The 15654-nt window shown below is 42.6% G+C and overlaps 1 protein-coding gene across 1 annotated transcript in view; it reads right to left on the reverse strand.

Annotated features, from left to right (window-relative positions):
* frmd4a (FERM domain containing 4A) overlaps positions 1-13827 on the reverse strand; it is a 99252-nt gene extending 85425 nt beyond the window's left edge. Inside the window, exon 1 of the mRNA XM_035525512.2 lies at positions 13779-13827. Within this exon, the coding sequence (XP_035381405.1) occupies positions 13779-13823 (45 nt within the window). The 5' untranslated portion in view covers positions 13824-13827. The remainder of the gene's footprint in view (positions 1-13778) is intronic.
* Between the last annotated feature and the right edge of the window lie 1827 nt (positions 13828-15654).

Here is a 15654-nt window from a genome sequence, read left to right on the forward strand (position 1 = left end):
CGATCACCCTCCGGAGCCAGATCATCCGTCTGTTCAATTTACATTTATCCACAGATTCATGTAATATTCCCCAGACCCATCCTCATTCCCAGGCCTGCTGCCTGTGGTCTTGCCTCTCTCTCCTCCAAACACTGAAGCAGGCCATACACCAGCAGTCAGAATGCTCTCTCACCAGAGGCATTAGAGCAGGGCTGTCCAAGTCTGGTCCTGGAGATCTACCTCCATTCAGAGTCAAGCGCCAACCCTAATCTGACACACCTGGCTCTAATATTAGGATACAAATGAAGGACTTTATTAACTGGATCAGGTAGGTTAGAATACAAAGCAGAGCAGTAGATCACCAAGACCACACTTGGATACCCCTGGTTTAGTGCCCCTGGTTCATGTCCCTGGATGTTTCTCTAGTGTTGGCCTCGGTGCATTTTTATAATAGACATAAAACTCCATAGCCTATTTCATACTCTTTACACTAGAGACATTGCTCATCTCTCTTGCCACCCTCAGTAGTTTACAGAGAGACATGACATTTCACTAAGTCCTACATGCTATATGCACTCTGTGTTTCTCTCTTTCTCTCTCTCTCTCTCTCTCTCTCTCTCTCTCTCTCGCTGTCTCCCTCCCTCTCTCTCACAGCAGCGACCCTATGAACATACTCGCATGAAGCCACTCGCTGTGCTGTCTCCTAGCAACCGTTGTCAGGGACAACCCCTGCCTGCTTCCCCAGATGGCAAACAGTGATGGCAGCGTGTTCCTGTGTTCCTCCCCTCCGCGTGGCTCTCTATTTTCGGAGTGAGGAGGCTGGCGAAGGGGGCGGTGTTGGGAGGGTGGTGTTGCGGGTGGGGGTGGGAGTTGCAGCAAGCCCTGTCTGGCGCTCGACGAGCCCTCTCACACAACCTGCCACCTGCCAGCTGACGGCAAAGTCAAATGACTGCAGCACAGCCAGTAGAGGCTTAGCGTCCATGCTGACTCTCTGCTGTAGATTGCTCACTCACTGCTCCGGACAGTCTTGTTTTTTTGTTTCTGTGCCATGCATAATGAGGGTGTCCCTGCCAGACTCTGACAGAGGGATGAAAGACCATGGTTCCATGTTCCATTACCACCATGCTTTAACCTAATGTGTGTCTCCCAGAAGCGTTTGACCTCATGTGCCCCCCAGAAACTTGCCATTAACAAAACCATCTCCTTGAGTCCAGTGTGATTCACTGTTGCTATCACATAGTCATACTATTACTGTCAGTCAAGGAGGTGGAGTGTGGGCTTTTCCTTGACTCTCCGCTGGCCAGCTGAAGACCACACAAAGCAGCAGTATAATATGCCACTTTTCACTCTCTCTTTGTAGATATTATGATGAGTAACTATGGGCCAGATCTGAGTGAGTCTACATAAGTGGGGAGTGAGTGTCAAAAAACAGAAATGAAAGGGTAAAGTAAAAACTCACTAAATGTTGAAAATCATTTAGTGACCAACACTGCCCTGGCCCCCAGGGAAAGAGAGACATGAAGCTCAGCATATCGTTTTAATGGAGCCTTTTGCTGTCGTTTGGAGAGCATGGACTTGCTGCCATTGATGGGAAGCACTTTCCTGCTCAGTACGACTGATGCTGCCGTTAAGTCAGACGGCCGTTATGTCATAAACCGTCTCCGCTGCTCTGCACGTGCTTGGCAAGCGCCGAAGGCAAGCTGCGAATTGTAGCCGTAGCTCAAGCCATGAGTGAACGCATGTCAGGAAAAATGAAAAATGTTCTTCATGGTGCGTGTACCCTCTAATGAAAATGGGTTCTCTGTAATATATTAATTTGTGTAACATTCTCATTCTTCTGGAAATGTGAACTGCATTTAGCCGCAAGCCAAGGGACTTCTGAGTGCAATTGCAATTATTTTCTTTGACCTCATCATCCTTATCAAACACAGAATCAGGAGTGAACAGAGTGTATAATGTTCGTGTTTTTCCTGTTTGATGTGTTTTTTGGCATCTGTCCCTCAGGGCACATGAAGAGATGGAATGACCTTTATAATCCAGTAAGAAAAAACAATCCATTTGACCCAGTGACATTTGAACTTTGAGGTTCGGCAAGCTTTGAGTTAGAATGGATTGTTTTTAATCAAATAAACACATGGGTGCACACACACACATGCACACACACACACACACACACACACACTCACGTGTGTGTGTGTTGGCATGTATCTAGGCATAAATAATTAACATTTGGGCTTTTTAAAATAATGATATTTCACTTCCCCCAACATGTACCACTATAAGACATCATGCAACCAGCTGGCCCAGGTGGTGATATCATGCAGTTATTACAGTCATAACCAAGCATCACACACATGCTTGTGCATACAAACACACACGCACACATGCACACACACACACACACATGCAGACACGCACACAGGCACACATGAACACACACGCACACAGGCACACACGAACACACACGCAAACAAACACACACACACACATATTATGGTAATGGCCAGCAGGGGGATTCAGCATCCAGCTGTGTGGAGTGATTTAGGTATTACTGCCTCTCTGTCTACTTCTCCTACAACCATTCTATTCCATTGACCTGTTACAAAGCCTGATGGACTCCATATCACACTGACCTAGCAAAGACCCAACCAAACTAACAACATTCCTTTATTACTACTATAAAATGACTAGACGGTGGAACAAGTGAAGTACGTGAGATGGTCTTCTAGGCTTATCTTCTAGCGCCCTCTAGAGGAGACATGATGCTCAAGTCCCACACATTTTCACACTTGGCACAGAGGCTACAAACAGTGTAACACAGTGTGGTCCACAAGCTGGATGCAGGTTGCTGAGAGGGAATGAAATCATTGAGAACTTTCTTTTTTCCATTGCCAGTGACAGTAGGAGTGTGAGAAGTGCTCCACAATGAAAGGTCATTGGGCTGTTGTAATGGAGCATAAGTTGAAGCACTGGATCCGATTCTAATGGGGAGAGAGGGTCATAGAGAAAAAGAGAGAGTGAGAGAGAGACGGAGGGGTGTGTGGTTATTTAGGATATTTTCCTGTCATTCTTTTTCATTTGCAGTTTGTGTGTGTGTGTGTGTGTGTGTGTGTGTGTGTGTTCGGGGGGTTTGGTTGGCGGGACACTTGCATATTCCATAAGATAAAAAATAAATGTCGCAAATGATTGCCTACAACAAATGACATAAATCATGCTATAGCATTATTTTAGATCTGTATCATATTATTACATAATTAGTAAAAATGTTTTGTGTTCTTTTTATGGAATTTAGTTAGTCAGCAGTGTAGTTTCAAGAATTGCACCTTCCTGTACCAGTATTCAAGTCGCAAAAGATAATGTGAAAAAGATTGCTAGCAAAACGGGTATTCAGAGTTACCCAAACAGAACTGTGTTTGTGTGTGTGGGGAGGAGAGGTGGCTGTGTTAAGTATAGATTCCCAACATTAGATTAGCTTGGAACAGGGCTAATCCTGATTGACAGTGTAGACGCTGGAGCAGCAGAGACTGCTGAGTCTCTGCACAGAACCTGCACAGAAATGAGATGAGCAGCAGTCATGTGTCATAGCAAATCAACCCCTTAATCCATATAACACAACACAGAAAGTTCATAGACAACACACACACACACACATATCAACTTCTATCTGTATTATTAGTATTTATAAACACCAGGCAGGACCCCAGATGCAGGCTTGCAAAGATGCCCCTGAGACAGCACGCAACAGTGGGATGCAAGATGCTAGCAGAGAGTGCATGAAAGGCCTTAATCAAAAGGCTGCCATAATATGCCATAATAAAACATCTGTGCTGAGTATGGGCAGGAAGTTCCAAGGACTACGTGGGATACACCCCCGAAGGTGGTGGAGAATGGCCAAGCTAAGATCCTGTGGGACTTCAAGATACAGACAGAGAAGATGGTAAAAGCTAAACCACCAGACATAATAGTGATGGATAAACAGCAGAAAAGAGCCATAGTGACGGATGTAGCAATCCCAAGAGATAGCAACATCAGCAACAAGGAACATGAGACGCTAAAAGAAGAGGAAACACTGGCTCTGGTAGCAATCAGAGCACCAGGGGTTTAGGGACGATGACCATCAAACTGGGAGAGTGGCTCCAGCAGATCCCAGGAACAACATCCGAGATCCTCATACAGAAGAGTGCAGTCGATGGAACACTTGGGATACTATGCAGGAAAATGTATATATTGTAAATTCCTGTTCTTTTTTATCAACATTCTTAGAACATAATTACTGTTCTAAGTTTACAACATCTGGTCGAGGTTTTCGTTTATTCAAGATGCATCCTGTAGTGCCATTTCACATTTTTACACTATTTCTTTATTTTGAGTCAAATGTTTCAAATAAAATAATACAATCCACAAGGAAATGAAAACGAGAATTAAATCAAACTTATTGTTTCAGAAAGATTACTACTCATTCACACACCAGGACTCTACATCTTCTGGAGTATTATGCTCACGTTTCTAAACTTTTAAACATTATAATGTATTTCAGTTATGGAAATCAGTTAAACACTATAGGAAGGCCTACAACAGGAATGTACTACAAATACCTTCCTACTCCAGCACCCCTAATCATCCACTCCCAATGGTGGGATATCCCTGAATAACAGTTGAATGCTATATTTGCCTATATTTGCCTCTGTCTTTCAGGAGACTACAATATGAGAGTTACACACTAACATAAAAGATGAATAATGAATTAAGTAAATGCTGCACCGGCTAACATCTACTTTCTTCCCTGTTTTATTACCTGTATTATTATTTATAATATTTGTGAGAAAACATGTGAAAACATGATATGCAGCAAAAACATGATTCACTGACTCATGAACAATGTCAACAAAGCTACACACACACACACACACACACACACACACACACACACACACACACACACACACACACACACACACACATACACACACACAAACACACACAGCAGGTGGGTTTTCTGTGGAGGCAGATGGGTCCAAGTGGGCTCATACAGTGTTTTGTGCACATACATCCCTCCTGCTACCGAAGGCCACCCGAGTGTTTCTTGTGTTTGTGAGTGTGAGGCAAAGGAGTGTGAAAGTGTTTGTGTGGATCAAGATGTAAATGCATGAAATGAAACGTACTGAGGCTATGTTTATTGTCACATATTTTATATCTAGAATGTTGGCCTACCTCCAAGTGAATTTGCACAAAGACCAAACATTTGTGTGGGGTGTTTGTTTGTGCATGTGAATATAGATGTGTGTAGTTCAATGGTGTATACACGTGTACATGTGAGTATGGATGTGTAAGTGTGAAAGATGTGTGTGTGTGTGTGTGTGTGTGAATTATATATTTGTTGGGGGCACATTCATATACTGCCACACTGCTATTCTCTCTGCTACTTTCTGTTTTTCAATTGGCGGAGTGGATTAGGGCCTGTCAGAGAGACTCTGAGAGATCTGGTGAGCCCTGATTGTGATTCTTTTTGTTTCTCTCTCTCTCTCTCTCTCTCTCTCTCTCTCTCTCTCTCTCTCTCTCTCTCTGTGTGTGTGTGTGTGTCTCTTGTCAACACAGTGTGAATAATTTTGATTTTAATTGGTTCGTTGTCATGACATTATCTCTCAACTCTCTCAACCTTCTAAATCACACGCACACACACACAGACAGTTGACACCCCCCATCCTATAGTCCACATTCATTCATGAGAAACAGAAAATTTGAATTTGAAATGTATTGGATTGAATAACATAGATCCTTTTCTTTAGAACCATACACAGCATGGACATGACAATGTTGTGCTAAATGGTGTGATCAAACCCTATCATCATCCTTCCCAGCAAAGCCCTGATCTACTCCTTCTGTAGTGAGCTAAACGCTATAAATAAACTCCCAAACTCCTCCACTGCTCTCTCACCATTCTGAGCAGAGCCTGTGCCAGGCCTGCAATATTATCAACTACATCACAGCTCTGTTTTCTCTCTTCCAAATGTGTAGAGAAAACACACACACACACACACACACGCGCGCGCGCGCGCCCGCACGTACACACACACATACACACACACGCATGCGCACACACACGCGCACGCCCGCACGTACACACACACATACACACACACGCATGCGCACACACACACACACGCGTGCGTGCAATCTGCTCCTGTAGCTCTCATGCCACACCATTGGCAGTGCCTGTAGCAAAGCCTAATCAAGCTAATGCAGGATGCTGCAGTGAGTGTGTGAGCAGAATGAAAGTAAAGGGCAGGAAACAAAGCAGCATCTCCCTCTGCTGTTTATGTGTTTGAGAGTAGCTTCAAAGAGCACTGAATTATTACAAGTAACAGCACCTTCAAGGATCCCAACACAGCCAGCACTGAGGGAGGGAAATCGATGAGGTTTATAAATAGACAGGGAGGAAGCAGGTCCCCACTGATCAGTTCATTCACTAGTGATATTTAATCTAGAGGTTGATTCATATACACAAATGAATATTGATCATCTTTCATATTGTTCACCCCTAACACACACATGCACACGCATGTACATATGCACACACGCACACAAAAATGGTCATATGAAATGTTATACATGACATATATTACAAATCTATTAAAAATAAAATGTAATATATGTTATATTTTATTAATTCTTATAAATGTGACATTTAAAAAAATTGAAATTTATTTGTGTATTTTGTCAATTTACTTTTGGGTATTTGAATCTAAACTATGGGTGTTGGTGTCTGAATGAATGTCTGAATAAGGCTCTGTCTAACTGTGTCAGAGGTGTGGTGTAAGGCTGAAGGGACATGAACATGCTACTGGATTTTGCAAACGTGTGTAGAATTCTCCATGGCAGTAGGGTGCAAGGCAGAATGGAAGTCCTTTCTGGAAGTGAGCTGTTGTAATGTAATACTCTCTCTCTCTCTCTCTCTCTCTCTCTCTCTCTCTCTCTCTCTCTCTCTCTCTCTTCCCTCTTTTTTTACTTTATCTGTATGTGTGTGGCGGGGTGTGGGTGGGAGTGTGGATATATATGAAACCTTTACTAGTACTTTAAAACCTTTATTAGTAATGATTAACTGTGGAACTGCTGGAGAGGTGCTAAAGATCCAATAACCTCTAGACATTAGCTTTCTAACACACGCACACACACGCGTACACATGCACACACGCGCACACATACACGCACACGCACATACACACACACACACACAAACAAACAAAGTAAACATACAAACATAACTGTAAATATAATTCGAATATACATATGCCACTGCAAACAGATAAACATGAAAAAGCCAAAGCAACAGAAGGCGAATAATTTTATAATATTCTAACACGATTAAGGGTGAATGAGACATCTGGTATATATATGTGTGTGTGTGCGTGTGTGTGCGTGTGTGTGTAAACTCAAGTGCTGAACAAGGTTTAAACCTAATTTGGTTCCTGCCTGTCCTGTACACAGACAATAGAATGACGTTAGAGCAGCTGCACTCTATGAGTATCTGTGTTTGTGTGTGTATGTGTGTGTGTGTGTGTTTTCATATGAACATATCCGTTCTTCTCCATTAACCCCTATTTAGGTAACAGTGTAGCTGCAGTGCTCTGTATATTCCTAATTAAATCCTTATTACCTCATATGCACTTCATCATAGTGCACAGTAGTAGCTCTGCAATGACATCACTGCTACATGCTGAGACACTGAAGTACCTATTCATAAACACACCAGCTCTCCTTCCTGAGCTTCCACAGCAGACACACTAGATGATGTGCACTTCACTTGTCTTTAGCTTAAAACTCAACCATTGAGAGATAGAGAGAGCAAATGAGAAAAATGAGAAATACAGACAAAGTGAGAGAGAGCGAGTAACAAAATGTAGACAGTTAATGGCTCCCTGGGTGTTTTAAGGTCAGTCTCAAATAGAGAAACATTAAACGGTGGAGTTTTTGCACTTTTTTGCCTCAGATCAGGGCATGTTTCTAGCTCTTCCCAGCAGGAGCAAGCCAGAAGCAGACTTGACTTGTTTCGGTAAAGGCCTCTAACCTCCTGTGTCAGAGGTTAACCCTAAACATGGACTTGTTTTGTAGACTAGTAAATTGAACTTGGATTTGGTGCCACTGTATCCTCTCTTAATTGACTTAAAACTTAAATAAGAAAGCATGATTGTTTTGCCAGGGCCCTCCGTCTGATAGAGGAAATGCTTCCATTTAGGATAGAAACTGAAACATATGCTCTAATGTATGCGCTGGGGGGATTAAAAAAGTGATTGCTAAAAGTTGCTTCACTATGTTAAATAAAGCAGTTGAACATAACTGTACTGGCACGACATGTTTAACACGCTCTGAGGCAGAGAGATGTTTGGGGTGGGTGGAGAAGCTCTGTATTCTGACAGTCCCTGCAATGCTCCACTGTAATCCTCTTAGCCTGTAAGCGCTGGGCTCTCCCTGCAAACACACCCTAAACCCAGCACAGCATGGGACTATGTGGAAGACCACTTGCACAAACATCGACCGCACAGCTCCTTTTGCCTTTGCTTGCTATAGTTTCAACTGCTCGATGCACTGAAATGCCAAATACAGAGGCTAAAGCTCGAACACATGCGCCATGAACCAGCTGCACCCATTCCGAGGTAAATCAAATACACAGTTGCCAATGTTTAAAAAAGCTTTTTGAGCTTTTTACATTTTATTGATTTATTTTTTTTAAAGAACATGAGGACTTTTTCATTTTTATTTTTTCAGAATGCTAAATAGTAGTAGTCCCAGTAATTTTGTAGTTCCAGTAGTATCGTCATTCAGGTCTCCTTTATCAGGTTTTGGATGGATTGGTAGAAGTTCATATTGACTGGTTATAAACATAGTTCTGATGTAGTCAAGCACAGCGTCTGTCTCTTTGGCCAGTTGGTAATCATAGCCTTTTTATGTGCTCGGGAAACCTTTCTGCATACTACGGATTTCTTTAGCTGGTCCTCCTTGGGAAGTGTGTGGTCCCATTGAGCAGTACAAAGCTTCCCCAGCCATGGCTCTCCCCATGCGCTGCTGCTTAGTTTTCTTCCCCACTACTTTGTCCCATAACGTCTTCAGGTTCTTTCTTTCACACTTTGGGTTTTGGTTTTCACTCTCTAGAGCCTCTCTTTCACTCTTCAGGTGTTGTCTTTCACTCTCTAGAGCCTCTCTTTCACTCTTCAGGTATTGTCTTTCACGCTCTAGAGTCTCTCTTTCACTCTTCAGGTGTTGTCTTTCACTCTCTAGAGCCTCTCTTTCACTCTTCCGGTGTTGTCTTTCACTCTCAAGATTCTCTCTTTCACCCTTCAGGTGTTGTCTTTCTCTCTCTAGAGCCTCTCTTTCACTCTTCAGGTGTTGTCTTTCACTCTCTAGAGCCTCTCTTTCACTCTTCCGGTGTTGTCTTTCACTCTCAAGATTCTCTCTTTCACCCTTCAGGTGTTGTCTTTCACTCTCTAGATCCTCTCTTTCACTCTTCAGGTGCCATCTTTCACTCTGTTCATTTTTTGTCTCCTTCTGCTTCTCCTCCAACTCCTTCCCACTACATTCCTCCTCAAATTTTCCAATTTTAACACAGTGTCGTTTTCTAATTTCCTTCGTATCTACTCTGTCAGGTAGTTCTTGTTGCAATCTACTCATTGCTTTTTGTGTGTTCCTGTCCAACAAAATCTTCGTTTTCTTCTTCGAAGATCTTCTGTGAGAGCAGCAGAACTGCATTTTGCTGCTGCAACCTCCCATTTCTGTCAACAGACTGACCAATTTTACCTTTGTCAAGCAGATTATAAGAATAGCTATTATGACAATGGTTCCATGTGACATCACAGTTTTGGTTTTGTTGACAATTCCATTGTCATCACACAGAATAGAATAGAATAGAATAAACTATTGTGGGCTTGCTTTCTTTTCACTTTAGCCTTAATTAGATTAATTAGATTCATATGTTTGCTTTAGATTTGCCTTTTTACATTTTATTTATACCATGAAAAACAATACAGAAATAATTAAAGAAGTCAAAGCCTTTGTCACAGTCTCTCCAGACATGCCTTTCTCTGGTTGTCAAAAAGACAAAAGAGATGACTGTGGACTACAGAAGGATGCAAATGCCTCACACCCTAATACATACAGTGAAGAGTGAGAACATACACTCTCTTAAAATCACAAACAATCTCTCATGGTCCCTGAGCACTTTTTCCTTAGTGAAGAAAGCTCTGCTTCCTGAGGAGACTGAAGAAGGACAGCATGTCCGTCATCCTGATCTGGTCTGCAACAGCATCATAGAGTGTGTCCCGACCTGCGCCATCGCTGTCTGGTACTGGCACTGCTCCCCCTGCTCTTTTGGATTGTTTAGTTGAATTTAGCAGTCTGCTCTCAAATTTTCTGTGCCTGTTTTCTGGGATTCTGAAATTCAGGCAATGTTTTTGTTGTTCTTCTGCAACACTATTAAAACTCTGAACTCCTCAAACTATTTTACTTCTCTAAGTAAATCTGTCACACATTTGTCTAGTACAGAATTATTAGATTTCTTTCTTTGACCATAAGCAAGATACACACATGTACATATTTCTTTGTGTTTCTCTCTATCGCTCTCCTTTTCTCAGAGAGTTGGATAAGAAATTAAGGACACTTCCTGAGGCAGAGAATGATTGGTCAGTAGTACATTAGAATGGCCCTACATACATTTCATCATTCCATATCTTTTCAGTGGTTATCAAAACCATTTATACACTTTTGCAGTTAAACAATGTTAAGATATTGATTAGTGTTTCAGTCAAATCAGTCTAACTCTGAAAGTATGTGATTACCTTCCATATGAGACGCTATTTAAGACTACACACACATCAGATTTTGCAATGAAAAGATGCACACATGCATACATGATAAAACAAACAAAGGCAAATAGTCAGTGTACACACACACACACACACACACGTTTTAGGCTCCTTTTGTCATTCTGTTTTGAAAGAAGGAGATGGAGGGCGTGTCAGTATGCAGCAGTAGCCATAGTATTGGAACAGATGGGTCAGCATGGTAAGGGCAAACAGAACGTTGGTCAGGGTGTATCACTGGTCTCCATTGCATCTCAGTGATTCAAAATTCAGAACTAAAATATTAGAAAAAACACTCTCAAAGCATAGAGGGCCAAGTGAGTAGTTGCATTAATATCAGAATTTGTATCAAGATATTTTTAAGTGAGAAATTTTTAAGTGAGAAATAAGTTTAGCCCTCATTAAAAATGCTGTAATTTCAACCCTTTGACACTCTTGGAAAAATAAATGTAATATTTTGTTCAAAATATTATTTATTTGGGGAAAAAAGTGATCTGCAGGCACTGCGGATTCTTGCCCTGCTAGAGATGATTAAGAAAAGAGGTTAAATTGATTAGGAATTCTAACCTGCAGTAATAAACAGTATAAATTGATATGAAATGAAATAGGCAGATGCTGACTGTATATGAATTGTATGGGGCAGCAGTGTCTCACAAAGACTGGAGCACAGCAATGATGTCATCATGTCATGGGTGTGAAAAGAAGGTCTCTAGGAAATAGGCTTCGTCAAGGGGCATGGGGGCTGGGGCCAAAAGATAGAGCGCAGGAGACTAATGAATGAAGATGGAGAACCCCTCTGTTCGCTACTGTAATATACACACTAATGAGAGGTAGAGGAGCAAGGACTCTTCATCAGGCCCTCAGCCAGCCTGGCACTAGCTCATCAACAGATGTCTCCCTCTCTGAGAGAGAGAGAGAGAGAGAGAGAGAGAGAGAGGGTCTTATTGAATTATATGCTTTGTTGTCATCTGTGTAGCATTACTACAGATTCTTTTTAACTCAGTCTCTGCAATGTTTGGTTTAGAAGCACAGATGAGGATGTGTTTAATTTGACGTGGTTGGTTTACGTCTCACAAATGTCAATTGACTTCATTAATGTTCCATCTGAAATATTAATGTTCACAGCAGAGACCTCATCAATATTCATCAACCTGGAAACGTTGCACAATCTCCTGTTAAAATTTCATGAGATGGCGTGTCTCTAACATAACATGATTGTGTGTGTGTGTGTGTGTGTGTGTGTGTGTGTAAAGTACATGTCAAGTTCACATGTGTATGTGTATGTATACAGGTTCAGGAAGAAGCTAACGGTTTTGACCTCAGCATAGACTTCACTGGTGCTGACATCATCACCAGCTAAGTGACCTGTTCCTCTCATCCCGGTGTGTGTGTGTGTGTGTGTGTGTGTGTGTGTGTGTGTGTGTGTGTGTGTGTGTGTGCGTGTGTGCGTGTGTGTGATCGGCCCTTACTCATACACATTTCACTTGGCTGACACACAGTGAAAAAAGTGCATTTACAGTCCTCTGTGGTCTCATTGCCAGCCCAGATTTCCAAAACTTATTATATATTTTACATATGTAGTAGTCATTATATATTATTTGAAACTACAATTTTGAACAAAAGACATTTAATTCAGATATCCACATTATTTCATGTCAATAAGTAAATGTTTGGAAAAGTAACATAGTCACACGAGCAGTCCCAACCACTTACAGCTTCCAGCCGAATAAGAGAAGAGCCAATTGTGTCCGACCTGAGCGGGAAGCCTACCCCAGTCTGGGTCTTTCAACTTCTGAACCCCATCTAATTATATCTGCGGCTTCCTCAGGCTGCTGATACTTGACTAGATCCCTATATCTGAGATTTAAACATGGTGTGAATTACAACTGTTACTCTTCAGTATAAAGAAGTGTATGCTATGTGTTGCTGTTGTGCAGCATTGTGTAGTAATATCTAACTGTACATAGTCCTGATATTAATATGCTTGTCATTTCACAGCCGATTTCCCAACATGTCTTCCCAAGGGGTAGAGCTGGGAGAAAGAGAGTCAGGAAGTCTGTGCTGTAACTATAGCTGTGTCTGGAGTGAAAGTGAGGATCCAGACAGCACTCACCTTGACTTATCGGGTAAAGCAGACAGAGAGTGACAGTAAGAGGGAGAGATCAAGGAGCAGTGTGAAGTAGAGGACACCCAGGAGAGTGAGAGAGGAGGCAAGGTGATAGAGCCAGGTTCTCTCTCTCTCTCTCTCTCTCTCTCTCTCTCTCTCCCTCTCCCTCTCGGCCTTACTCTCTCGCTCTTATTTTCTCTGCCACTCCCATTCCTTCTTTTTTGTCTTTGTTGCAAGAGTATACATGGCCTATTGCTATGGAGACAGTCAACCATTACAGGTGATGTGTGTGTGTGTGTGTGTGCGTGCGTGTGTGTGTTGGTCAATGGCATGCTTTCACATACACACACACACACACACCCACACACACACACACACACACACACACACAGTCTGCATAATAAAACACACTTTATTTAAGAGTCCACAATTTGGTAAGGTGACCAGCAATTTTAAAATCCACATTCCGCAGTCTGCATTTCTCAAGCATTGCAGATTATTATTATAATGTTAAGTATACAGACGATCTCTATGCTGCATTAGTTCTGCTGTCCTACTGCAGAGGTACACGTGGTCAAAGTGCTGTGTGTGGGGGTAGAGAGAGAGAGAGTGAGGGAGAGTGGAGAGAGAGAGAGAGAGTGAGGGAGAGTGTAGAGAGAGAGGGTGGGAGTGTTAGAGAACAATAATCAAATACAATAGCGCAATCTAGCCAGAGAGACCAATGAAGACTTTGTCCCTAGGGTGTGGCAGTCACTGCTATAGGTGTGTGTGTGTGTGTGTGTGTGTGTGTGTGTGTGTGTGTGTGTGTTCCTGTCTTGGAGGGGATCGAACACTTCACTTACCATAAGGAGGCAGATGGCGGATTCAGGCATCAGCTGTACAGCCATGCTCCCCTGCTGCTCCCTCCCTCACCCAAACCTTAGACGCACTGCACAGGTAACACCCAGCACCTCCAGCACACTAGCAATGCCCACGAGACCCCCAGCACAGTGGCTCTCCGCCGTAACGTTCAGAAAACGCAAAGTCAAGACTCAGGCAACACCAGCTTCTGGGCTCCAGGCAGAGAGTTGTAGTGCAGCCTGCTCCTATTGTCCAATGCCTTGCAAGCGCTGGCTGAAAGGTCCACGTGCCAGCCCCTTGTCTTGTCGTTCCGCACAGTCTTTCCCTCTTCCGTCAGGACCCCCGGCTGTTCTGTCTGCGCTCTCTCACACACTCCTGCTTCTGTGACATCCAACGGCCAGTTAAAGCTCCCTCCTCCCCTCAGAATGGGTGCTGGGACATGCACACATGCGCGTATGCACACAAACACACACACACACACACACAAACACACACACACACACACACACACACACACACACACACACACACACACACACAAGCACTGGCTCCCCTCCTTCTCTCTCCCCTTCATGCACACTCTCACAGGAATGGTGATAGGACATGGATCGGCTTCTCGGGTGGAGAGGAGGGGCAGCAGAAGCCCATACATCCGCTTGTGTACTTTTCCGCTCCCAAATCCATCGCATCACACTGCTAAAAGCAGGGCAATGAACAAGAGAGAAAGAGGGAGAGGGAGAGAGGAAGAAAGAAGGAAGGAAGAGATCAGTCTCGCCTCCAGACTGCCTCTGAACTCATTTCAAGCTCTGCAAGGCAGAGGCACTGGCAAATACAGACACGAGTGCATACACACTCACACCTCAACCCCCCCCTCCACTGTCTGTACATGAAATGGTTCTTATAGTCTTTTTAACCCCTTGTTTGCTAGCAGAAAGCAAATAGAGCCTATAGGGATAAGAGAGAAAGAGAAAGAATGACACAAAAAATAAGAATGAGATAAAAAGAGATCCAGATACGTGAAGCACATGTTGATGAGGGTTGGACTTGCAGAGGCCACATGGCAGTCACGTTAGAAGTGTTGATGCAGTAACTGCATCTGCAGCTAAACTAATGCTGCGTGCGTGTGTGTGTGTGCATGCGTGCGCGGGTCTGTGTATATGTGTATCTTTTTCCATTCTCCACCAAAAAGAGGTCAGGAGGCAATTGTCTCTCTAGAGATGTAACACACTTTCTGCAAACATATCATCAGATAATGGCAGAACACCTTAAAACACACCAATGCAAATCTGTTTACATATACAGTTGAATCATGAGAAAGATTATGCAAGGTGAGAATTATGATTTTAATGTCCTCTGGTTCTGTGGCTTTTGATACAGCCTGTGTTAACTGAACATGGTTTTTCTTTTCTCCAGGACAATTGTGTCTCAGTTTTATTGCAGCTTAATGGTTTAATGCTTGGTTCCTAATATACATATACATGCATGCACCCATACACACCTTTTTTCCTTGACAAGCTCTTATAGGCCTCTGGACTAATTAATCCCCAAGAAAAGTGAAATGACAAGTATATATACCACAGATTTACCATAGGTGGACTCCAATCAAGTTGTTGTTGAAACAACTGAAGGATGATCAGTGGAAACAAGATGCACCTGAGCTCAATTTTGAGTGTCATGGTAAAGGCTGTGAATACTTATGTTCATGTGATTTTTTATTTTTTTTATTTTTAATATATTTGTTACAATTCCAAACAAACTTTTTTTACTTTGTCATTATGGGGTATTGTGTGTAGAATTTTGAGGGAATTTTTTTAAAATCCAATTTGGAATAAGGCTGAAACATAACAAAATGTGGAAAAATTGTTTGCATACATGGAT

Source organism: Electrophorus electricus, chromosome 6, assembly GCF_041902795.1.
Source record: "Electrophorus electricus isolate QZ-2024a chromosome 6, ASM4190279v1, whole genome shotgun sequence".
In the NCBI taxonomy this organism is placed as follows: Eukaryota; Metazoa; Chordata; class Actinopteri; order Gymnotiformes; family Gymnotidae; genus Electrophorus; species Electrophorus electricus.